At 44.2% G+C, this 24,155-nt stretch overlaps 1 protein-coding gene across 1 annotated transcript in view; it reads right to left on the bottom strand.

The window, feature by feature from the left end:
- The window catches only part of LOC139701371 (neuroligin-4, X-linked-like), a 31,356-nt gene extending 12,054 nt beyond the window's left edge, over positions 1-19,302 (bottom strand). Inside the window, exon 1 of the mRNA XM_071607260.1 lies at positions 19,108-19,302. Coding sequence (XP_071463361.1) covers positions 19,108-19,302 — 195 coding nt within the window. The remainder of the gene's footprint in view (positions 1-19,107) is intronic.
- Positions 19,303-24,155: the final 4,853 nt, after the last annotated feature.

Raw genomic sequence — 24,155 nt, 5'->3', positions numbered from 1 at the left:
GCTGCATAACTTAGGGGGATTTTTTACTGGAGAATTTTTTGAAGGGTCCCCTGCCCTCATTAAATGTATTCTTAATTAGAATCTTGCAAGTCATTTGAACAGAGTTCATATTTTTTTCACCATCCAATTAGGTGTGTCCCAGAAGACATAACTGGTGCATGGGTTTTATCTCCTCCTTTTACTTATTTGCACCCCAGTAATTGCAGCGATCGGGGAGGCTGAGGCAGGAGGATCATGAGTTCAAACCCAGCATGGACCAGTTAGAGAGACAAGGCTACTTGGCAAGAACATGTCTCAAAAAATAAAATATAAAAAGAGCAGGGGATGCAGCTGGATTCAATCTCCAGTACTGCAAAAAAAAAAAAAAAAGAAATTAAAAAGAATGCTTTTTTATTTTTAAAGAAAAAAGGCAGTCATATTTTTGAACCTTCATACTAGGCAGGATATTGTGAAATGCACACAAGAAAAGATGACTTACAAGACATTGTTTCATGAATATTACATGATGCTCATAAATCCTTTAACAGGGGCTCATTCCAAACACATTGTTCTCTTGTTATCCCAGTGGCTCAGGAGGCTGAGGCAGGAGGATCATGAGTTCAAAGCCAGCCTCAGCCAAAGCGAGGCCCGAAGCAACTCCGTGAGACCCTGTCTCTAAATAAAATGTAAAATAGGGCTGGGGAGGGGGCTCCGGGGTCGAGGGCCCTGAGTTCAATCCCCGGTATCTACCCAAGCCCCCCAAGAAAAGCAGATGAGGTTAGCAAAGCTCCTTTAATGCGTGACTTTGAATGAGGTGATGGGTATCAAATTACTTCACCTTTTGCAAAACCGCATAAAACTCGAGTTGTGATCATCATGTGCAGGAAAATTTACTAAGGACTTGGGCGTAAATAGCTGATAGCACAGATGTATCAAATTATCCCACTGCACCCCATACCTGGGTGCAATTACTAGGTGCTCATTTAAAATGTATATATATATATATATATATATATATATATATATATATATATAATATGTAGATTGAATATTGAATATATATATATATATATATATAGAGAGAGAGAGAGAGAGAGAGAGAGAGAGAGAATGCATATATCGAATGTTGATAAGAGGTTCTTGTTCAAATCTACGCCTCTGTTGCATTTTTTTTCTTTTTTCGTAGAACAACCGCACAACCCAGTCTCATTTTCCACCCATCAGAAGTCTCAAGGTTACCCAAGCCGAGCGTCAAGGTGAGGAGGAGCTTAAAATAGAGATTCTAGACAAAATTGTTCAGTGCTCTTCCTGGACGCTAAATCTTAGGACACACACCGGCCTCCCTTGGCTGCACTGGAAATGAAAGAGAGAGAGAGAGAGAGAGAGAGAGAGAGAGAGAGAGAGAGAGAGAGAGAGATCCTGTGTTTCTCTTTGGTCACCAACCCCAAAACTGGGCTTCATAAGAAGAGAGAAAAGAAAGAAAATGGTTTTCTATTTCCAGAAATAAACATCTCACCAGCAAATGCCTCTGTATCTTTCTCTCTCTCTCTCTCTCTCTCTCTCTCTCTCTCTCTCTCTCCTACTTCATCCGCAAGAAATCACGAAGTCAGACGGGTGCTCAACTTGAGCCCCCATATTCTCAGTTATTTGGGGGGAAATGAAAGGTACTGGGTGTTGTATTCTTGGGCTGCCTCAAACTGTCTTCGAACGGGGCCAAACTGTTTTTGAAAATGGCACAAAAATGTCTAGACATATCTATTTGTCACCTGAGTTTGCCCTTTTACCAAAGAAAAAAAGAGCAAAGAGAAACCCTTTCTGGTAGTTTTTTTTTTTTTTTTTTTTTTTTTTTAATGGACAAAAGATTATTATTATCCGTATTCACTCTTCTGTTGCATTCTTTTTTACAGCTGAGTAGTATTCCATATGGAACCACATTTTATTAATCTAGTCACTGGGTGATAGATGCCCATTCCTTAGCTATTTAAACCACATGTGTATATGAGTGTGATTTATGTGAAATTGTGTACACTCACGATTCTCTATAAGTTATCACTGATTCCTATTTTAAATTTCTTTTTCTTATCCACGACCCTATGTCCCGGCCCGTCACTTTCCTCATGGTGAAGTTCCATGTCCTCGTCCTTCGAAATGGCTTTCATGTGCGTCATGCAGTGAGAATAAGAAGCTTGGCCGACACCTAAAACCGTGGGCCTCTCGCCTTGACAAAGATTTTTTCACCCTTCCACGGTGCCCCTGAAATTGAGGTTCCTTTCAGTGACCAGCATTTTGAGGGTGCTGGCTTACGTTGATGGACGATCACACCCAGGAGTCTCCAAGAACTGGGAGGCAGTAAATAGCTCAAGAGGAACTTTTTTTTCACAGATTTTCACTGAGTTGCTTAGAGCCCTGCTAAGTAGCTGAGGCTGGTTTGACCTCACAATCCTCCTGCCTCAGCCTCCCGAGCCAATGGAGTGACAGGTGGGCCCCACTGTGCCCAGCTCCCTGGCTTCAATAGGACCCTGCTACCCCTTGTTGGCAAAAGTGCTCTGAACATCACATCGGATCCGGGAGGAAGGTCCACGTCAATCGGTTGTCTTAGAGAATGATTGACAGGTGAATGGCGGTGGCCGCCAATCCCGCTGCTGATGCACAATACGCTCCACGTTGGTCCAGCTGACGTTTTGCAAAACACGCTTCCTAGGTCCGGACTGCCACTCTTCACAAATGCGTGGTTTCTAGAATTTTCCATTGCTTCTGTCTCTGGGACCTGCAATGCCATTTCCCATGAGCAGTTTTGTGCATCCTGCAAAATCCAGCAGATTCAGGGGAGATGATTGGCAGGTGTGCACCCCCTCGCCTGCCCTGGGGGTTCTGTTATTTAGCCGTATTCAGAGGTGCGCCCGTGGGCTCTGATGCAACCAGGTGTGGTTTCCCTCGGGGTCTTAGGATGAACGGTGCGGTACAGGTTTCAGGGTTTCCCACTGCTGCATTTGGGTGTTGGTATCTCTCTTATTTCTGATTTGGTGCATGCACCCAGGCGGCAGCTGAATTATTAACAATGTTTCCTTTTGTTAAAGGATCTCTCCTCCTGCGCTCTGGGCATTGTACATTCAGAGCCAAGAAGATACATTGTTTCAGCCTCGGGAGGTCAGGAAATGCAAATCTGATTGCAACCAAAGCAAGAAGACGGCATCCCCCGTGCAATCCAGGACTCAGTCCCCCGTCCAGGGGACCAGGGCATCCGAAGGAGGCTGCTCCTCACCCTCTGTGCTTCCCCCAGCGCCAACCTGACGGCCATTCCCGCCTGGGTCTTGCAGCTGGGCCCTGGGTCCCCTTCCCACTCCCCCGCAGGGTGACCTTGGCCGCTCAGCTGTTCTGCCTCCACCTGAAACTCCAGTGTCCCAACCTCAGCTGAGATGGCCTCACACCCTCCACCGGGGCTCGACCCCTGAGGTCCCTGTGGCGTCATGGCCACCTGTGTCCAGTTCCCTGGAGAAACATGGCCATAGGCACGCCCATCCTGGCCCCCGTTTGAAGAATCCCTGGGAATTGAGGGAAGTGTCCCTGAAAGTTCATGTGAGAGACGATGCAGAAAGCTTAGAGATGAAATGACTGGGTTACAAGAGGTGTAGACGAATAGTGGATTAATCCACTTGGATGGACTCACTGGGTGGTGACTGCAGCAGATGGGGTGTGGCTGGAGGAGGGGGTCCCTGGGCTGTGCCTTTGGGGTCTCTGTCCTGTCCCTGGTGAGCAGAGCTCTCTCTGCCTCCTGGTGCCCTGTCCTGAGCTGCTCTCCTCCTCCAGGGCCTGCCGCCATCTTGTTCTGCCTCCCCTTGGGCCAGAGCCATCGAGTTGGCCACCAGGGACTGGACCTCGGAAACCAAGAGCCAGAATAAATCTGTCTTCCTTTTAGCTCATGGTATTAGTTATGTATCAGAGCAACAAGAAATCAACTGACAGAATAAAATGTAATTATTGGAACAGACCAGTTAAAAAAAATGGAAAGGGATAAAATCATTATCCTCAAGGAAATCTATTCCAAATAGGGAGGTGTCAGGAGAAGTCAAAATGTCACTGTGGAAGTCATAGTCATAACATGAATAATAATCAAAGAGATTAATGATTAATCATGCATCAGAATTTAAGGAATTACGGAATTGAAGGAAATTTTGAGAGATGACCTTCAGGTTGAAAGTCCAGATAAGAGAACTTTCCTACAATTTCTATAAGAATAAAGGAATAGAAATGTACTTCTTGGAATAATGGATCCCCAGGGCAGGTGTAGCAACATCAGGTAACAAAAGGAAGAAAACAAATTAGACCATGAGACATAGGGTAATGAGGTCAGGAAGATGCCTTTGAAATGATAAAAGAGCAAAGAACTAATATTGAATAAGCTTATCCAGTGCCCTTAAAAGACTCATAAATGTGAAATTTTAAAACATGAAAAACAGAAAAATTGTACAAGTCTTCTTGGGGGGAAAAAAGAGTGGAAGAACCAGTATTGAATAGGAGTCATATAGACAGAATGACCTGAATTCAAATCCCAGCACTTTAAAGCAACCGAAAGAGAAAACAAATGCGATAACAAACAACAAGCAAAAAAACAAAGGGTAAGATTGACACCAAACTTTGCAAGAGCTGCACAGGATACTAGTAGAGATAGGAGCAATGTGTCTAAAGCTTGGGGAGAAACGACCCTGAACTTCATCTTTACACTTGGCTCAATGCTTATGAAATTGAGGAGGCAGAAAAAAGGAAAAATCAGTTACACTGAGGGTCTCATTTCACCAAATGGAGGTTTTACTCTGAAAATCTTCTTGGACAAAATACACAGGCACGTATGCAAATAATCTGAGAAGAATGGTAAAAAGATGTGAAGACTAACAGCTATCAATAAGTTAATAACTTTTTTAAAAAAATTAAAAATGGCTAGAGGCTGGGCACAGAGGTATAAACCTGCAATCCTAGAGGCTTGGGAGGCTGAGGCATGAGGATAGCAAGGTGGAGGCCAGCCTCAGAAACTGAGCAAGGCACTAAAGCAACTTAGCAAGACCCTTTTTCTAAGTAAAATATACGAAATGGCCTGGGGATGTGGCTAAGAGGTTAAGCACCTCTGGGTCCAATCCCCAGTAACACCCTAAAAAAATAGACAAAAGAAGAATAAATAGATAACAGGCCAGAGGTAAAAGGGTTGGGGTTGGAGAAAGAGGGGTCACAGGCTTGCACATTATTTGACCTTTTTAGGGAATGGCACAAAATTGCCACATTATGCAATAAATCCACAGATATATTCTACATAGTGTGCAAGCTGAAGGAAATCAATGTGTACAGAAAGAAGTTTTCTAAATATGCACAAATGTACTTAGAAAACAATAGGGAAAAACAAATAGTAGTGTGTGTGTTTGTGTGTGTGTGTGTCTGTGTGTGCATGCACATGTGTGTTCTGTTAAGGAAATCGGAGAAAGAACAAAGAGAGACACTACCACTTAAAATTAGGTCAAACTGTGTGTGTCTGAGCACAGGCAGGAAAATATATTTCTAGAAGCAAAACTGGGTGGCTTTAATAGGTTTATCATGAATCCTGGAAAACAGGAGATGGACGCGGAGAAATAAGTTTTGATTTAACAACTAACTAACATTACAAGAAACGCAAAGGTGTTCGACTAATAAATGGATGAGAAGGACCATCTCACTTTTGAAAGTGAACCATGCAGGGAGCGATATGTTGGTGTCAAGAGGCAAAAAGAAAGGAATCGAAATAAGTCGCATAGATTGACAAGTTACAGAAACAGAAAGAAGAGAGAGAGAGAGTGAGAGAGAGAGAGAGAGAGAGAGAGAGAGAGAGAGAATGAATGAGAGACTGGGGGAGACTATAACAAAAGCCCTGAGGCCAGACGGTTTATAGAGCACAGACCCCGACGGCTCTTAGCTCTGCGGCTGCAGCCCGAGGTCCAGGGCTGCTTCCTGCTCCCAGAGGATGCCTTCTCCTGGGTCCTCCATGGTGGAAGGGCAGGGGGCTCTCAGGTCTCTATTATAAGGACCCTGGTCCTTTTTATGGGCTGCACCCTGAGGAGCTCAGCCCCTCCCAGAGCCCCCCCTCCAACACCAGCCCCTGGGGTCTCCATGTAAGAAAATAAGTGAAGACTCTGCGTTTCTGGGTAAATTCTTGCAGAAAACAGAGATAAGCATCCTTCTTTATCTTTCTTTCTTTTTTTCTATTTTTGTACTAGGAATTGAACCCAGTGGTGCTTAACCACTAAGCAACACCCTCAGACCTTTTTATCTTCTTTTTTATTTTGAGAAAACGTCTTGCCAAATTGCTTAGGGCCTCAGTTAGTTGCTGAGGCTGGCCTCCAACTTGGGATCCTCCCGCCTCAGCCTCTTTAGATGCTAGGATTATAGACGTGAGTGACCACATTGGGCGGAAATGAGTGGTTTTTTTTTTTTTGTTTGTTTGTTTGTTTTGTCAGTAAGTGGAGCTAGCACCAGAAATAAGGGAAATTACTGCCTCTCGTGTTTTATACAGAATTACCAGAAAGCACGATGAATAGATAATGATCTAGAATGTACTGAACCTTACATTTCACCACTAAGTTTAACATGAGAAAGTCCAAGTGGACAATCTAGTACAAGAACCAACTAAAGACAACATTTTGATAATGTCAATAAATAAGGAATAACTACCTGATTTTATGTTATCAAATTAAGAATATCGCTTCATTTGGTGGCACCTGCCTATAATCCAAGCTATTGAGGAGGCTGAGGCAGGAGGATCGCAAGTTGGAGGCCAGTCTCAGCAACTCAGCAAGACTGCAAGCCATTTAGTGAGACCCTGTCCCAAAATAAAAATATAAAGGGCTGAGTGTGTAGCTCAGTGGTTCATGCATCTTTCTTCGATCCCTGGTGACCAAAAATAAAGAAAAAAGAAAAAAAAATTGGGAGTATAAAAATGTCCAGCCTCTGCAAAAATATTCAGAGCACAGGATGCATTTTTAAATAGGCACCTAAACTGTAGCACACAAAATAGGTGCAAAAACTTCTGTTTTTTTCAACAAGGCACCTGGGCCCAATATTCCTTCCTGCACCATTTGCAAAAGGTGAATCTGGATTTAACTTTCAGCTTCGGAAACACTTGACTGTGTTAGGATAGAGCTGCAAAGCTTGGGGTTCTATGTAACCCTGGACAGAACGGTCACTTCTCATGTCACCAAAGACACATTATTTAATTTAAAAAAATTTCCAGGTGCAGATGAAGATTGTAAAATCGACAATAAAGACCCCACTGGATATATCACAGTGTTTTAGAAACCGAGTTTTGTAGGAAAAAGAAGGAAATCACACAGAATTCAGAAGCTTACCCCCCTCGGGCGGAAATTGATACAGCAAGAGGCTCAGAGGCAAGGTTGTCCACAGCGAAACCTTATTTTGATTTGCTTTGTGCACAGAAAGATGCACTTTTAATTAATAATTCGATTCCTATAACGATGGCGATTACTCATGTCCACAAAGGGAGCTTTCTTTAATAAGAAAACGGAGCAGCAAAATAGTCTAAGAAAGCTGCAAATAGCACGGTAAAAAAAAAGAAAAAAAAAAAGAGGCAGATATTTCATACTAGATGCATCTTTTCTGAGATTTTAGGTCAATCAAAGAAATTTCCAAACACAGGGAAGTATCTTAAATTTCCTGACCCTCCCCATCTGCAAATTCATGTTTGGGGTCAAATCTTAGATGTTTGCAATAATTATCTAAGGAGATGAGCTTGGTTGAGTGGTGCGTGGCGGAGGGTTAAGTCCCAACCTGGAAGAGGTCGAAATCTGTCCTCGCAGATCTGTTGAAGATCCCCCCCAAAAAAATCCCCAGCGTAAGGACGGCCAGGACTGGTCCCGTGTGAAAGGTGGACTTTCTCATCATTGTGACGAAAGCCTCCCTCTTTCTCCCTAAATCTTCTTTTAAATGTGATAAACATCATCGGGCGCAGCGGTGCACGCCTGTGATCCCAGCGGCTTGGGAGGCTGAGGCAGGAGGATGGCAAGTTGAAGGCTAGCCTCGGCAGCTTAGGGAGGAACTAAGCAAGTCTGAGGGACCCTGTCTCAAAAATGAAAAATAAAGACGGCTGGGGATGTGGAGAGTCAGGATCTCACTAAGTTGCTTAGGACCTCGCTATGTTGTGGAGGCTGGCCTCCAGCTTTGGATCCTCCTGCCTCAGCCTCCCGAGCCACTGGGATGACAGGCGTCGGCTGAGGCTCTGGGCAGCTAAATTTTGTTTTGTTTTGTTTTTTTCCTGAGTTGAGATGCTATCGTTGCATATTGATGCTCAAAGGGATCCCAGGGCACATCTTGTCCATCAGAAGCCCACCGTGATTTCTCGGTAATGGCGGCACCTAACTGGAGATGTCCCCAGTCAACCCACAGGCACGTCACCTTGCACACGCGGAGGTCGAGAACCAATGTCCCAATGCCTTTCTCTACAGCTCTCTACAGCCAACTTCCAAAAATACACCCTGTCCTTGTGACTTGCAATCATAAGGAAGGATGCAGGAGATGCCCACCCCCCTGCCGAGTTCTGAGCTCCCGAAATTAAAATGAGAAAGAAGTGAGTCAGGAAGAAACACGGGAAATAATTGGGTCGAGTTTGCAACATCCACCTTTCTGCATGCACCAAAGCAGGCAGAAGCAGGTGACTCCCCTATTTTTAACTACCTGAAGGATCCTGCTGCTGAGACATGAATTTCTTTTAAGCTTCATGCACTACTTAGACCCGCGGCCAACTGCAAAATCCCTTTCTGGTCTCCACGTTTGGATTCGAGATTCTCCTCCAGCCTCCTTGTCCAATGAGCTCCAATTTCAGAGAGAATTTGGGAGTTAAATCAACAAGCCAAAGCCTGCCTTTGCCATCCATCATGAGTGGGCTCCCTTATAAGAAGCTGATTTCATTGCCTTCAATCAAAGAGCTCAACAGCTATTGCGTTAATAAATTGGGGGAGAAATGGTGGAATTGTAGACTTCCACTCACTAAGTTATCTTAGGTCCTAAAGGGACTTTTATAAAACAAATCTGGATACAGATAAAAGATACAGAGCTCCGGGAGGTGGTGGTGCACATGCCTATCATCCCAGCAGCTCCGGAGGCTGAGGCAGGAGGATGGCAAGTTGGAGGCCGGCCTCAGCAACTTCATGAGGTCATAGCGAGTTCAAGAGATGCTGTTTCCAAATAAAAAGGGCTGGGGATGGGGCTCGGTGGATAAGGTCCCTGTGGTGCAATCCCTCTAGTCAAGGAAAGAAAACCATGAGATGCAAACTGCAAATTCCAGAGACAAAGAATTATAATTATGCAAATGAAAATAATGCCATTATTTTAAAAATAGTTTGACATTCAGAGGAGAGAATTAGATCAGGAGGGGAGAAAAAGGCATGTTACTTTGTTCCTGAGAACATAAGATTTCCAGAGAGTAGAGCGATCTTGGAAGGACTTCCTGTGTCCCTTTGCTATGATTGAAATTGGATTAAAAATGCAATTATTCCCCAGTGGCCGATGGATGGAAACCATCTGCTCTTGCCTCATTGTTGGTGACGGATGATGGCGTGGACAATTTAACGTCTGATATCCAAAGGAACAGGAAAGGTAAGATTTGGGCATTGGTGCGTGCGACTGGCTGGCTAGGTGGTTAGCCGGGTCCTTTCTGCAGGGCTGGGGATGGGATACAGGACCTTGTGCAAGCCCATCCTGAACTCCAACCACGGAGCCACATCCCTACCCCTCCATGAGTTCTTCTAAGATAACGTCAAAACCAGCACCTACGTCAGCAGCGTGAAAATAACGACCACTATCGCATTCGACGACGTCAACTTCCGCAGGTGGAATTTTGAGAAACGATTAAAAGATCATTGAAATAGGGAGGGATCCTTTCTTTAAAAAAAAAAAAAAATCATGTGCATATGCTCAATAGTTCCAAGGACCATAAAGACATTTTTTTTTTTTGCTGCCCCCTCTGTCCTTCTGGAGAAGCAAATCATACCCAGGTGCAGTGTTTCCACGTGGTATATGTTACCCACCCGTTAGGCATCCAGGAGCTGTGTTGGTTATCAGACCAGAGAGGTTGTTTTTCAAGGAAGGTCACCCAGAACCTCGCACTGTCACAGAGGGGTGTCCTTCCACTTATCCTACAGGAATCCCGTTATTTCACACCGTTACGGCGACTCAGTTTCATGCTTCTCATCTCCGACGGGGCCCAACTTCCAAGTGAAACGCTATCCTAGGTCCACGTGTGCACACAGAAAAATACACAGCACACATCAGGCACGGGACGCTCCGGGGTTTTAGGCATCTATGGGGAAGTCTCAGAAGACATCCTCCAGGTGAAAGGGACCTTTTGCATGTGCAGAATAGAGAATCCCCAGAGAAAACAGTCCAATATTTATGAATACATATAAATCTGAATATATTTAATGCATAAAATATATAGAATTGCATCTAAGTGTTAAAAAGATACACCGTGAATATAATAAAGTACAAATATATCTATTTATCATCTATTATCGTCTATTTATCTATTTATGACCTAGAAAAAATCTTTGCATCTGTGATTTCCATATCCACAGATTCCACCAACCATAAAAGAAAATAATTTGGAAAAAAAACCCCGTGTCTCTACAGAATTCTTAGCAACTATTTACGAAGCAGTACTGGACACCCGTGTTGGACGCACAGGCTGTACCTCACTGCGAGGCAGATACTGCCACCTAAAAATTTATGCAGAAAAAAAAAGAGAGAAATATTTGACATTAAAAAGAAAGAAAAGTTTGCAGCCAGGTACGTGCCCTGAATCAGCCACCAAGGGTTCCCACAGTGTCCTTAAAATAGAATCTTGTAAAGTCTGCTCGCTCTTCTCCTCCCAACAAGGCATAAGAGCCCACAAAATATACTCCTCATTAAAGTGCTACCTGAATTAGTTGGGGAACAAGATCCTTTCAGCAATAACCACAAGCCACAGTGAAAAAAATAATCCAAATTGTGCTTTCTGCTCCTCGGAATCAGGTTGTCCAGAGATGATCAATCTCTGCAAAATTGATATTGGGGACTGGGTGGTTCTCTGTGCTGAGTGTCCTCAGATGGTTGGGAAGTGTCTCTGGTCACCCTCCGTCAGACACCAAAAATGGTCCTAGAACTCCAACCTAGTGGGACCATCAGAAATGTGTCCGTAGAGAAGTGACATCTCCTGGTGGCGCATTTAAACTATCAGACATGTAATTATTGAGCATTCTTCAGAAAATGCAAAAAAAAAAAAAGTTTCATTCCTCTATCTTGGTGTGAAATACTGCGAGAAAATTCCTATGATTCTCACAGGGTTTGCACAGAAGGACCTAAAGAAAAAGGAAGAGACTCAAATGGGTCGGTAGTGTTTCTGTGATTCGTTGCAGAAATCAATCAAATGGAAAGTGTTACTGTGCAGAGAAGAGAGATGCTCAGAAATCTACCACTAGACCCGGCTCAATGATGCATGTCTGTCATCCCAGCAGCTTGGGAGGCTGAGGCAGGAGGATCGCAAGTTGGAGGCCAGCCTCAGCCAAAGTGAGGCTCTAAGCAACTCAGGGAGACCCTGTCTCTAAATAAAATGCAAAACAGGGCTGGGGATGGGGCTCAGGGGTGGAGTGCCCCTGAGTTCAATCTCCAGTATCCAAAAAAAAAAAAAAAGAAAGAAAGAAAGAAAGAAAGAAAAGAAAAGAAAAGAAAAAGAAAAAAAGAAAGTTACTTCTAAGCAGAGTAACAGCATCAACAATGAAAATGGTCGGATGGGTCTCTGGATCTTCTTTTTAGAAGGACCTCTTTGAAGGCAGATGAGGTCTATCAATGTTGAAATCATGGCTGTTTTGTTGCAAATGAACCAAGGATTCATAGACACGGGGAGCGTTTTTCAAATTGGTGAGGTCTCCTATGTAAACAGCATGAAAAATTCAAGAAAGTTTTTCCAAAATAAGGTGATTATTTAATTATTTAGAGAAAGACGGGCACCCTCAGGAGATTTAGTCTCTGAGAATCCTTTGATATCTGCGACAGGGAGTCCAAGCTGCAGCAGGAGGAGATGGATATTAAGTAAAGACATTTTTGTGGAAGTAGTCATTTTTCTCAGGATCCTGGTGTTTCTCTGATCGATCTGTTATACCCACCAACATGTGTATGTTTTTTTTTTTTTTTAATAAAATGTCAAATATCAAAGCGCCACACATTGAGGAAAAGCGCGCTATATTAAGACCTAGATGACATACATGGCTTTGTGAGGCACGTCTTATTCTTAGACTGAAGGTATTTGCGTTAGTGCTTCAAGGCAAAAATAGAAATGGCTATATTTAAGCGGGAAACGGAATGAATATCCATGCTACCCCAGTTCCCGTCTGGCAGACGCAGGCAAAGAGGAAATTGAAAGGATGTTTTGCAACTTTGCAAGAACAACTTGAACAGGTAAGAAATGAAGAATCATAGAATTCAGACGCATTTAACAGAAAAGACGGAAAACCAGCCGGGCGCCGTGTGCACAGCTGTCATCCCAGTGGCTCAGGAGGCTGAGGCAGGAGGATTGCAAGTTCAAAGCCAGCCTCCGCCAATGAGCCACATCTCCTTTTTTTCTTGCTTTTTTAAATTTAATTTTTTAAAGAAATTTTGAGACAGAGACTTCCTAAGCTCCTTAGGGTCTTGCTAAGTAGTTGAGGCTGGCCTCCAACTTGTGATCCTCCTGCCTCAGCCTCCCAACTTGCTGGAATTATTCACCTCTGTCCCTTGGGTTTATTTGCTTATTTTTTTTGACTTTTATTTTTACATATTTATGTCATGACAACACACACAAAATATCCACCATGAAGCAGTGTTGCTGTGCATTGTTGGTATGCAGCGTTAGAACACACTGGGTATCACTTGTACGGTGTGACTTCCCATTGTTACTATGCCATCTGAAAAAATGTCACTCTAAGTTGTACCTGGGGACAGTTCTCTCTGCTCACAATATTTAGTAGATAATTTACATTATTTAAAAAAAAAAAAAAATCCAGGACAGTTCAAGAGAATAAAATGTGCAATAGATGTTTTCAAAAATTGGTAAAAAAATTTTATAAAAGTAAATCAGATATTTAAGTTATAAAATATTTCACAAACTATGAAGTTTGCAAAAGGACATTAGACTGCCCAGCAGACCCACGACACATCTGTATAATTTTTGTGACCACCTGCATTAAACTTTTTCCCCAGTGCAAATCGTGACCCTCAGGCAACCCCTCGGGGTTCAGCTAAATGTAACTGGAGTTTCACACTCGAGTCGCCTTCGCCCTACAAGGTCCTGTGTGTGCAAATCCAAACCCGAGCCTCAGCCAGATCAAGGAGGAGATGAACACGTTCAGCCCCAAAGAGAAGTCAGCCCCTTCCTTCCGCATGTGGAGAGTGAAAGGTTGAGTTCATAGAAAACATATTTACTCACCAAAAGGAATATATCTTGCAGGAAAAAAAAGGATTTTTTTTCTGAACTCTTAGAAAAAATCGTCCTTTTTTATGATCCTAGAGAAGAAAAAGAAGAGGTTTTTGGGTGGCAGGTGGGAGAGTGGTTGCCAGGTCTATGCCCAAGGTCCTGTGGTCACTGCCCAGCACCAAGGAGCCAGGAGGAGGTCCCAGAGAATAATGTGAACTCAGACAAGGTGCAAAGATGATTCGAACTGAACGTTAACAAAAAAAATCAAGATGCTGCCTGCTACGGATGAGCTGCAGAAAAATGCTTGTCATCTCTCCGTGTCAATAAGGAGGGTCAGAAAACTCTTAAGTAATTTAACATTTATTTAAAAAAAATAAGACGGAGCAAATCAGCTCTAAAAATAAATAAAAGACAAAAAAAAAAAAAAAAAAAAAAAAAGAAAGAAAAAGAAATGTCTTATTTCAGGGCAGGTTCACATGCCACACAGCTCAGGGTGCTTTAAGAGATGCTACTTGTTGGGAGTGGCCCTGGCTCCAAAGACTAACTTCCCCATCCCCAGAGAAGAGGCGTCTAATGGTGAGCCCTGCTGGCTCACCTGATCCTTACCCACCAATCAGACTAGCCCTGCTGGCTCACCTGATCCTTACCCACCAATCAGACTAGCCCTGCTGGCTCACATGATCCTTACCCACCAATCAGACTACCCTGCTGGCTTACATGATCCTTATGCACCAATCAGACTACCCTGCTGGCTTACATGATCCTTACCCACCAATCAGACTAGCCCTGCTGGCTCACATGATCCTTACCCACAAATTAGACTAGCCCTGCTGGCTCACATGATCCTTACCCACCAATCAGACTACCCTGCTGGCTTACATGATCCTTATGCACCAATCAGACTAGCCCTGCTGGCTCACCTGATCCTTACCCACCAATCAGAGCCCTGCTGGCTCACCTGATCCTTACCCACCAATCAAAAAGCACCCATGCCTACTGTGAGACCACCCCCAGCTCTATAAATATGCAGAGCTGCCTCAATAAATGAGCGTTTTCTCCTAGGGCAAGCCTTGATGGTTCTTTCACTGCTTGTCCACCGAGTGTGTTTGAAAGTAGTACAAGCTGTCGTGCATCGTGATTGGCAGCTAAAGTCTTCAGGGCAAATGCAAATAACCTTGTGACCCAGATGCTTCCAAATACTCTGAGTGGTGCAGTAGGTAGGTCCCCTCCCTGGATACCAGGAAGAAAATCTCCTGCAACGCCACGATCAAAGTGAAAACGATAACTGAAATCAGTAGATATGTGTGTGCACATGTATGTAAAGTACACGCATTTTTAAACATATAAACATAGGCGTGTTAAAGAGACACATGTTGACTGTGTTTAGAATATTAGCGAATTTTTAAAAAAATGTCTTCTTTTTCAGAGGGGCATGACAGGGAAAATCACTCGGAAACTTTTATTCCCAATATGGTTGGTTTAAAAATTATTAAAAATTCTGGCCAGGTGTGGTGGCACTTGCCTGTCATCCCAGCAGCTCAGGAGACTGAGGCAGGAGGATCGCCAGTTCAAAGCCAGCCTCAGCCAAAGTGAGGCCCTGAGCAACTCAGGGAGACCCCGTCTCTAAATAAAGTACAAAATAAGGCTGGGGATGTGGCTCAGTACTTGAGTGCCCCTGAGTTCAATCCCTGGTACACCCCACAAAAAAAATCTGAAGTATTTTAATATTAAAAAATTTCAAATTGATTTTTAAGTGTTTAATATATGCATATAATATACACATATGATATATAACATATGCACATAATATACAAGTATATTATACACGCATAATTTAGTATGTTATATATTCAATATTACATATAATATGCACATACTATATTATATACTATGTAACATACTGTATCATATACTGTATATACTATAGTATATTATATGCTATACGATTGCATATACATACATTAATTTTTATATATAAAATATATAGAATACATAGTACATATAATTACATACACATATTAAGTGTTGAATATATAACATATAGTATATATACTATATATAATTACATATAAATCCATTACATATTACATATATAAAGATGTATGATATATGTAATACTATATAGGTACACATAATATGCATATATAATATGCATTTATTTATATAAAATAAGTGTACACATAATATGCATATATAATATTCATTTATTTATATAAAATAAGTGTACACATAATATGCCTATATGTACACATAATATGCATATATAATATACATTTAAATAAATAAAAAATAAATATACATAGGTAATATGCATATTTTGTGCAATATAATATATAATAATACACTATATATCATATTATGCAATATATAGTATTTAATATGTAACATACAGATAACATGCATGATGTTTTCATACACATCATGAGAGTGCACAACCTATGGTGCATATATAACGTGTGACATGTAAACATGTGGCTCAAGGTGCTCTTTACTATATGCCTAGGTCACGTGATCCCATACGTACACCACACACATATTCACCTGAGTGTATTACATATACATCTATTTACATATATTAATATTAAACATGAACCTATTTGCATGAATATACATATCTAGAGATTCTGAAGATCAGGGCTCAGACATGAACTGAGTGAGGACATCCCAGGGCCCACATCAGCAAGGGCCATGCAGGACGGTGACGTGACCCTGCAGAAAGTGGCAGGTTGTGCTGTGGGGGTGTTGGGTGTTGGCGCTCAGGGGGTGACCCTGAGCATGACAGGTGGGTCAAAATGAAAGGCTGGGGACCCTGGAGTCTCGCAGGGAGAGACCCAGGCTGTCTCCATCATCCCTGTGGGCTGCCTGAGCTTCTCCCTGTCCCTCCGTTGCCTGGGACTGGTGTCATTACAGGTCCCTTGGGCCTGCAGGTGGCTCTGGAGATGGCCACCTGTGACTGTGGAGCGCAGCCCCTCGTCAGGTGGCACCAGGGTGCCAATGTGACGGAATCTGGGCTGTGCACTGGCTTATGGCAGTGGTGTGTTAGTGTGCAAGGGGTACGTGTGTGTGTTGTGTGCAGGACAGGGGACAGAGACAGAAGAGAGACAGAGACCAGTTGTAAAAGGTCCCCACAAAACTTCCAGGAGCTCTTTCTCACAAAAGCGTGAACACTTCTCTAGAACGTCATCGTCCTCAAAAAATGTCAGTCATTAAACACAATCGAACGTCCTCTTTTGCATTTTATTTAGAGACAGGGTCTCCCTGAGTTGCTTAGGGCCTCTCTTTGGCTGAGGCTGGCTTTGAACTCACGATCCTCCTGCCTCAGCCTCCCGAGCCGCTGGGATGACATGCGTGCACCAGTTCTTCGTTATGCAAATTATAATACTTGCTTCTGAATCCCAATTTCCCTTTTAAAAGCCATGAATCTACCTTGATAGATCTGCTCAATTCTCCAGTTTCTAATATACATAGAAAAATCCATCCAGGCTGGATGGATCTCCAAAAACAGAAAAAAAAAAAATCTGTATTCTAACACCATATCCCTTTAAGATCTAAAAAGGAGCATGCTAAGTTGTTTTATATTAGGTTGCCTGACATTTCCGAGAGCATTCAATCCCGTAAAAGTCAGCGCACCCATTTACATAAGACCCGGGAGCTGGGCAGGAGAAAAAAGCTCGTTCTGATTTACGGAAATGTCAGTGTCAATTTGAAAATCCTGTTAAGGTCGGGGAAGCGGGTTCCTCGCCGTGGATACCGGGGAAAATGTGAGTCACTCCCAAAGCTGAGACCTGTTTCGACATGGCTGTGCCCCCGGAGGTGTCCTGAAAGTCTTGCCAGGAGGCAAAAATAGATGCTCTTTTGAACAACTCCCGGGTAGCGTTGGAGGCTTGGTCTCTATCCATCCCCTTAGAAGGAGGACACCTGAGTGAGATCAAAGGGACACTTGATTCATGACCATGGACCAATCAAAGTGGTCATGTGGCTGGGTGCAGAGGTACATATCTACAATCTCAGCGGCTTGGGAGGCTGAGGCAGGAGGATCACTAGTTGGAGGCCAGCCTCAACCAAAGCGAGGCCATAAGCAACTCAGGGAGACCCTGTCTCTAAATCAAATGCAAAATAGGGCTGGGGACGGGGCTCAGGGGTCGAGTGACCCCCCAAGTTCATTCCCAGGTTACCTGTACCCCCCCCCCAAATAGCTCATGTGTTCCAAGTTCTCAGAGGAGGACTTTGTAAATCCTAGTGGGTGGAGATAATGCCTGTCCGTCTTCACTAAGCAAATGACGAGAGGTATTCAATATAGCGATGTCAGCTCATGAAAAGTGTCCCAATCTTCACTGTCCAAAATGGGTCAAATTAGTGAAAAATATCAATATTAGGTGATGAAATGTGTAGGACACTTTGCTAATAAGACACACAAACTACGAGTGTGTCAATGTCACCTAAAACCATGTGTATGCGTCTCATCTAACAAAATGATGCAGACATATGTCAGCTAATAAATGCACATCCATCTTTCCTAACAAAATTATGGGAAAAAATTCAATATATCCATATTCACTGTAGACCAATTTTTGCTAAAAATGACGCAGACTCTTCAACCTGTCGATAGTAGCTAAAAGCAATATATCAACCTTTGCAGCAAAAGATGAAAACTGTTCAATATATCAATGTTAGATAATAAAATGCATATTGACCTCAGCTAATAAAAGGATGTAAACTATTTAATCTGTTAGCTAATAAAATGTGCATCCGCCCTAGCAAATAAGACGAACCAAACCGTTAATATCATCTATTAGCTCATCAAATGCAAATCTCACCTAATAAAATGATACTTGTAAAATAGCTCAAAGTATCCAATATGTCAATATTAGCTAAAAAAAATGAGCCAAACCTATTCAACATTAAACAATTGCAATCTTCTTTCTCTTCCTTTGGAATTTCATTTATCCCTCCAAAATATCTGCCTGAATATATAAAGTGCAAAGTCTCATAAATAGCGTGCAAGTGTTTTACAGATATTTATTGCATGATATCATCACAACTGTTCCGTTTTATTATTAGTGGTTAATATACTTTTTTTTTAGTTTTTTAAAGATTCATTTTTTAGCTACAGGTGGACACAATCTCTTTGCATTTTGCAAGGTCATTTAACAGGCACCTGGGACGGGGGTCATTGCTTTTATTCTAACACGGTGCAGAGCGAGTTCCAAGCTATGTCTGAAGTCAGAGATGGGACATAGAGGTGACGCATCTCCAAGGATCAAACCTAGAGGCGCTTCCCCACGAGCCACCATGTCCCCAGCCCTTTTTATATTTTATTTTGAGACAAGAGTCTCACTAAGTTGTTTAAGGGCTGGCCTCCAACTGGCGATCCTCCGGCCTCAGCCTCCTGAGTCGCTGAGATGACAGGTGTTTGCCACCACACCTGGCAAGAAGTGACTCTCGGTGGCTCTGTTACAAGATTGTATTTAATCAGATCTCCACAGAAACTACAAAGACGTCCTTCGATTATTTCAGGAGCAGAGAATCAGAAGTTCGAGGAGATTCTCAAGATTCTGTCACCCAAAAGTGCGTGGGGTAGAGGCCAGTTGGGAGATGACAAAGGTGGTGAAGCCCACGTCACCTTAGGCTGCAGTTGGAAGCTCCAGTGCACAATTGTCCTCTCCCTGCACCTCGCAGGACACGGCCCGCTGTGAGCCAATCATCAGCCGGCAGCTGGATTGCTGGCAGCCCAGCAAACTTCCAGCTGCCAGCAATCCAGCTGCCGGCTGATGGGCCTCAAGAACGGCCACTTGCACACGCTGCGTGGTTTGTATCCGAACCTTCAAACACTGGGCTCCACCCCTGGACAGAAGGACCGCGGGCATCGTCCATCAGACACCCCAGGGGTCTGCTCTTAGGAGCGAATGGAGACACTTAGAACCAAACAGATCCAGGTACGGTGTCATTAGAGCATGTGTTAGTGTCACACTTGAATACAGCCTCCAAGATGCTTTGTGCCAAAGGAGGCCAAAGGAGGTTAAAAAGTAGCAATTGCAGAGAAAACATTCACGTCTGAAAGGACTCCTGGATGGAGCAGGGGACACGTCATGGAGGATCTGTCAAGGTTCCACAAAGTCCCCAGAATATCCATCAGGTCGTTTGGGCACAAAGTGGGTATCACTGAAGATTGCTGGGCTGGGGAGGCTGAGACAGGAGGCTCTGGAGTTCAAGGCCAGCCTCCATGACTTAGCAAGGCACGTAGCAACTCAGCGAATCCCTGGGTCTAAACAAGATGTTAAAAAGGGCTGGGGTGTCCCTCAGGGGTTCAGCACGTCGCGGGGGTTCAATCCTCAGGAAAATAGAAAAAAAAATAGATTGCTGTGAGTCAGACACGGTGGTGCAGCCGGTCACCCCAGCAGCTCAGGAGGCTGAGGCAGGAGGATTGAATTCTCATTTTTGCCACACAACGTCGTGGCTTCATGTCTTCGGAGACAGATGACATTTGCTAGACCTCTCTGTTTTCTTGGGCATCAAATATCATTTTTTTTTCTTCTCTTTATCGATGCAACGTGTTGATTTCAGTGGGAGCCTCCAACACAGGCTGGCTTCAAGCTAGAGCTGCCCACAATCAAACTTTCCAAGAAAGACATCCCTTGCTCCAATGTGGTGATCGTATAATATCTACCAGCTGTATACACATGCAACATAGATGTACGGATGCCATATGTTTACACGGGCTGCAGCGATACTTGTAACTAATCAATGTGTTTAGGATGATCTCAGGAATGTGCTAGTTGGTCCCTGTCGCTCCAGACAGACCCCCCGCCCCAACACCGTGGCTTGGAGTCCTGCACCCTCAGTTGGCCACATGGTCTGACCCTTGGCTCTGGAGGGTCCCCTGGATCTGGTGCAGTGACCTTGATGGAGTGTCCTCGACAGCTTGCGGACCTTGTCAGCCTTGAATAGACAATCGCCCCTCAGGGTGGGATCCAGGGGCCCCCGAGGCTTACGAAATCCTGAGTCCAAATGGCCGAGAAAGGACATTTTGGGATGTTCGCTGTGTCCCCTGGGAGGGGGACTATCCTTCAAGAACTTTTATACTCATGCTGCTGAGCGCCAACAGAAGGACCTCAGGATCAACGGCCCCAGGGGAGCAGCTGTGGTGGAGGCCTTGGCCCAACTTCTGGGGCGGGATCTGCTAGCTTGGTGGCTCCTGCAGGATCACTGGGGACATGAGTGTCACTTCACAGTGGCTTTGCTGTGACTTCCTAGATTCAGAGGACCAAGAAACCTACTGGGAGGCAACTCCTTTCGGGGGACAACATTGGAAGTTCAGCTGAAGCTCTGCCTTGGGTCCATCTCAAGGAGAATTTCTTCTGTCCAAGATGCAAAGCAGATTCCATGACACTGCCCGCCATATTGGTTTCTGACACCATCCGCCATATTGTTTTTTGACACCGCCTGCCATATTGGTTTCTGAAGCCATCCGCCATATTGGTTTCTGACACCATCCGCCATATTGGTTTCTGACACCACCTGCCATATTGGTTTCTGACACCGCCCATCATATTGGTTTCTGACACCATCCGCCACATTGTTTTTTGACACCATCAGCCATATTGGTTTCTGACACCACCCGCCATATTGGTTTCTGACACCATTCGCCATATTGGTTTCTGACACCGCCCACCATATTGGTTTCTGACACCGTCAGCCATATTGTTTTTTGACACCATCCGCCATATTGGTTTCTGACACCATCCGCCATATTGGTTTCTGACACCGTCCACCATATTGGTTTCTGACACCGTCCACCATGTTGGTTTCTGACTCTCCCCAGGACCTGGACACAGGGTTGGGGGACAAGCTGTGTGACCTGAATTCCTTCTTTAGCATCTCTCCAGGCCAATCCTAGCAAATACTAATCTTTTGTTCCTCAATGGACCTGGGATTCTTCTCTGGACCTTCACTCTTGGAATTCAGAGGCTCCTTCTGCCATAAGGGAAGGAACTCTCCTCTTTGACCATTTTGTGTGGATTTAACTTTTTTTAAAAAATTTATTTTATTGGTTCTTTTAAGTTATATGTGACAGTAAAATCCAGTTTGGTGGAATTATGGAAGCACGGAATACTTCTTATTCTAATTAATTCAGGTCCCAGTATCTCTCTTTCCCTCCCCTGGATCTCTTCCTGCTACTGATCTTTCTGCCATTTGCCCATAATTATTTCATTTTATTTTTGTATTGATTTCTTGAGGATGTGCACTATGGTGAGATTCACCGTGGTGTATTCGTATGTGTCCATAGCAAATTTACATCCAGCGAATTCCACCATCTTTCGTATTCCCATTTCCCGCCAATTTCTCTTCACTCCCCTTTGTCTAATCCAATGGATGAATTTTATTCTTCTCCTCCTACTACTTTGCTCTGCATTAGTGTCTGCATATCACTGAGAACACTCAACCTTTGGGTTTCTGGGATTGGCTTATTTGGCTTAGAATGATGCTCTCCAGTTCCATCATTTATTGGCAAATATCCTAGTTATTCTTCTTTATGGCTGAGTAATATTCCATTGTATATATTTATACCACATTTTCTTTATCCAGTCATGTATTTAAGGGCATCTAGGTTGGCTCCACGGTTTAGCTCTTGTGAATTGAGCTGCTGTAATGACTGACGTGGCTGCGTCCCTGTAGGATGCTGATTTTAAGTCCTTTGGGTATAAAATGAGGAGCGGAAAAACTGGTTCCCTTCCAAGTTTTTATGAGAAATCTCCATCCTGCTTTGCAGAATGGCTGCACCAATTTGCAGTCCCACCATCAACGTATCCATTCTTCACTTTCAAGTTTAAGAGACAGACAAAACACAGTTACATGAACTAAGGGGGGGGGGTGTCTGTCCCCTGTCCTTAGGGCTAAGGCTGCTGCTCACCTGTCAACTGTGAGCCTGAGAAGGTGGGGCAGTAGCTCATCTCTGCTGTCAATCATGATAATCACAATGATTACAAGTTGTAATAATGACAAGTTGCAATAATCAGAACTTGGCTTCAAAAGTTGCAATCTGTGTGGATAACAGTCAGAATGCACTATGAACTGTCTGGACTCACTGAATCAGGAGCAGAAATCGATTAACAGGAATGATGAATAATCACCACAAACGACCTTAATTTCCATTTTCAGGAATTATCACGAGTCCAGGTGGAGTCTCTGTGGAGCTCTGTCCATAAGTGGCAAACCCTGAGTGACTTTGGATGTCACCTATTTATACAAAAATAAAAATATAAAAGGAATCCGTGTTGCCCAGACTGCGTGACCTTGTTGAACAAGGGCATGGCGACCCTGCCTGTTCCTAATTGGTCACCCACCCCAGGAGAGACCCCAAGCCCAGGCTCCATGGATGGCTCACTCTGTGCATTGCAAAGGGCCTCCTGAGAGTGGGGTCCCTGCTGCTGGGTCACCCTGAGTTCTGTTGAGTTGACCTGCAGCCCCCACCCCAAGCAAGTGAGGGGACAGGTGAGGGCCAGAGTCACCAACATTCCCAGGTTGAGCAGCAGGACGCGGCTCTCACGGAGGGCAAGCTCCCCGTGGTTGAAGAAATGCTCCTGAGTGGTCCACCTGGCCGGGTGCAGGGGCGCACACCTGTAATCCCAGAGACTGTGGAGTCTGAGGCAGGAGGATGGAGACCAATGTCACCTCTGTTAGCAGGAGGGGCTGTGTCTGCCTTGGGGAGAGGGTTGGGGGTAGCAGGAATATGTCACTCCTGGTGACCGACAGCCTCTGTTGGGAGGCACCACGGAGGGGCAGGAAGACCCCAGAAGTGGAGTCCAGGGTGGATGGAAAGTCTCACTTCTGTGCTTGTGACTTAGAGTCTCAACCACATTTTACCTCTTCTTGGTTGTTGTTCCAGGGGTTGAACTCAGGGGCACTCGACCCCTGAGCCCCGTCCCCAGCCCTATTTTGCATTTTATTTAGAGACAGGGTCTCCATGCGCTGCTCACGGCCTCCCTTTGGCTGAGGCTGGCTTTGAACTCTCGATCCTCCTGCCTCAGCCTCCTGAGCCACTGGGATTGCAGGCTTGGGCCACCACCGTGTCCAGCTGCCCAGGTGTTTAATATACTGTCTGTTTCTATGAGGATCCACGTTTAAATTGCAAATTCAGGGCCCCTGATGTCCGCACCAAGGCCTGCAGGCCGGCAGATGGGAGGGGGAAGGCTTCTGCCCAAATCAGCAAATGCAGAAAGAGCAGCTCGTGGGGTGACAATGTCAGAGGAGCCAGCTCCATGGGTGACTAATGGGGCTTCTTGATACCGAGCTGCCTGCCTCCCGCTGGGCAAATCCACTTTGGTGGATTTTCAAGAGGGAGTCCTGTGTCCTGAAGATGCTTACCCTTTGCTTAAAGTGTATTTCTGCTCTTATCGTCCCGAAAAAGGAAAATACATGGGCTGCTTTTTGGCCTCCAAATTCTTCAGCCCTAATTTTAGGGTTTTCAAGGTCTTTGCAGGGGGTGGTGGTGCCAATCGGTAATTCCTGCCAACTGGGGAGGCCAAGGCAGGAGGACAGGAGACTGGAGGCCAGCCTCAGCCACTTAGTGAGGCCTTAAGTGACTTACAAGATCCTGTCTCAAAATAAAAAATGAATTCAGCTGTAGCTCAGTGGTAGAGTGTCCTGGGTAAAATCCCCAGGTTAAAAAAAAAAAAAAATCTGTGCTTTAGTACCTTGGGATGACTTTTATTGAGAGCCG

This window comes from Marmota flaviventris, unplaced genomic scaffold (genome assembly GCF_047511675.1).
Source record: "Marmota flaviventris isolate mMarFla1 unplaced genomic scaffold, mMarFla1.hap1 Scaffold_447, whole genome shotgun sequence".
Taxonomy (NCBI): Eukaryota; Metazoa; Chordata; class Mammalia; order Rodentia; family Sciuridae; genus Marmota; species Marmota flaviventris.
This window is presented reverse-complemented; position numbering and strand designations above follow the sequence as displayed.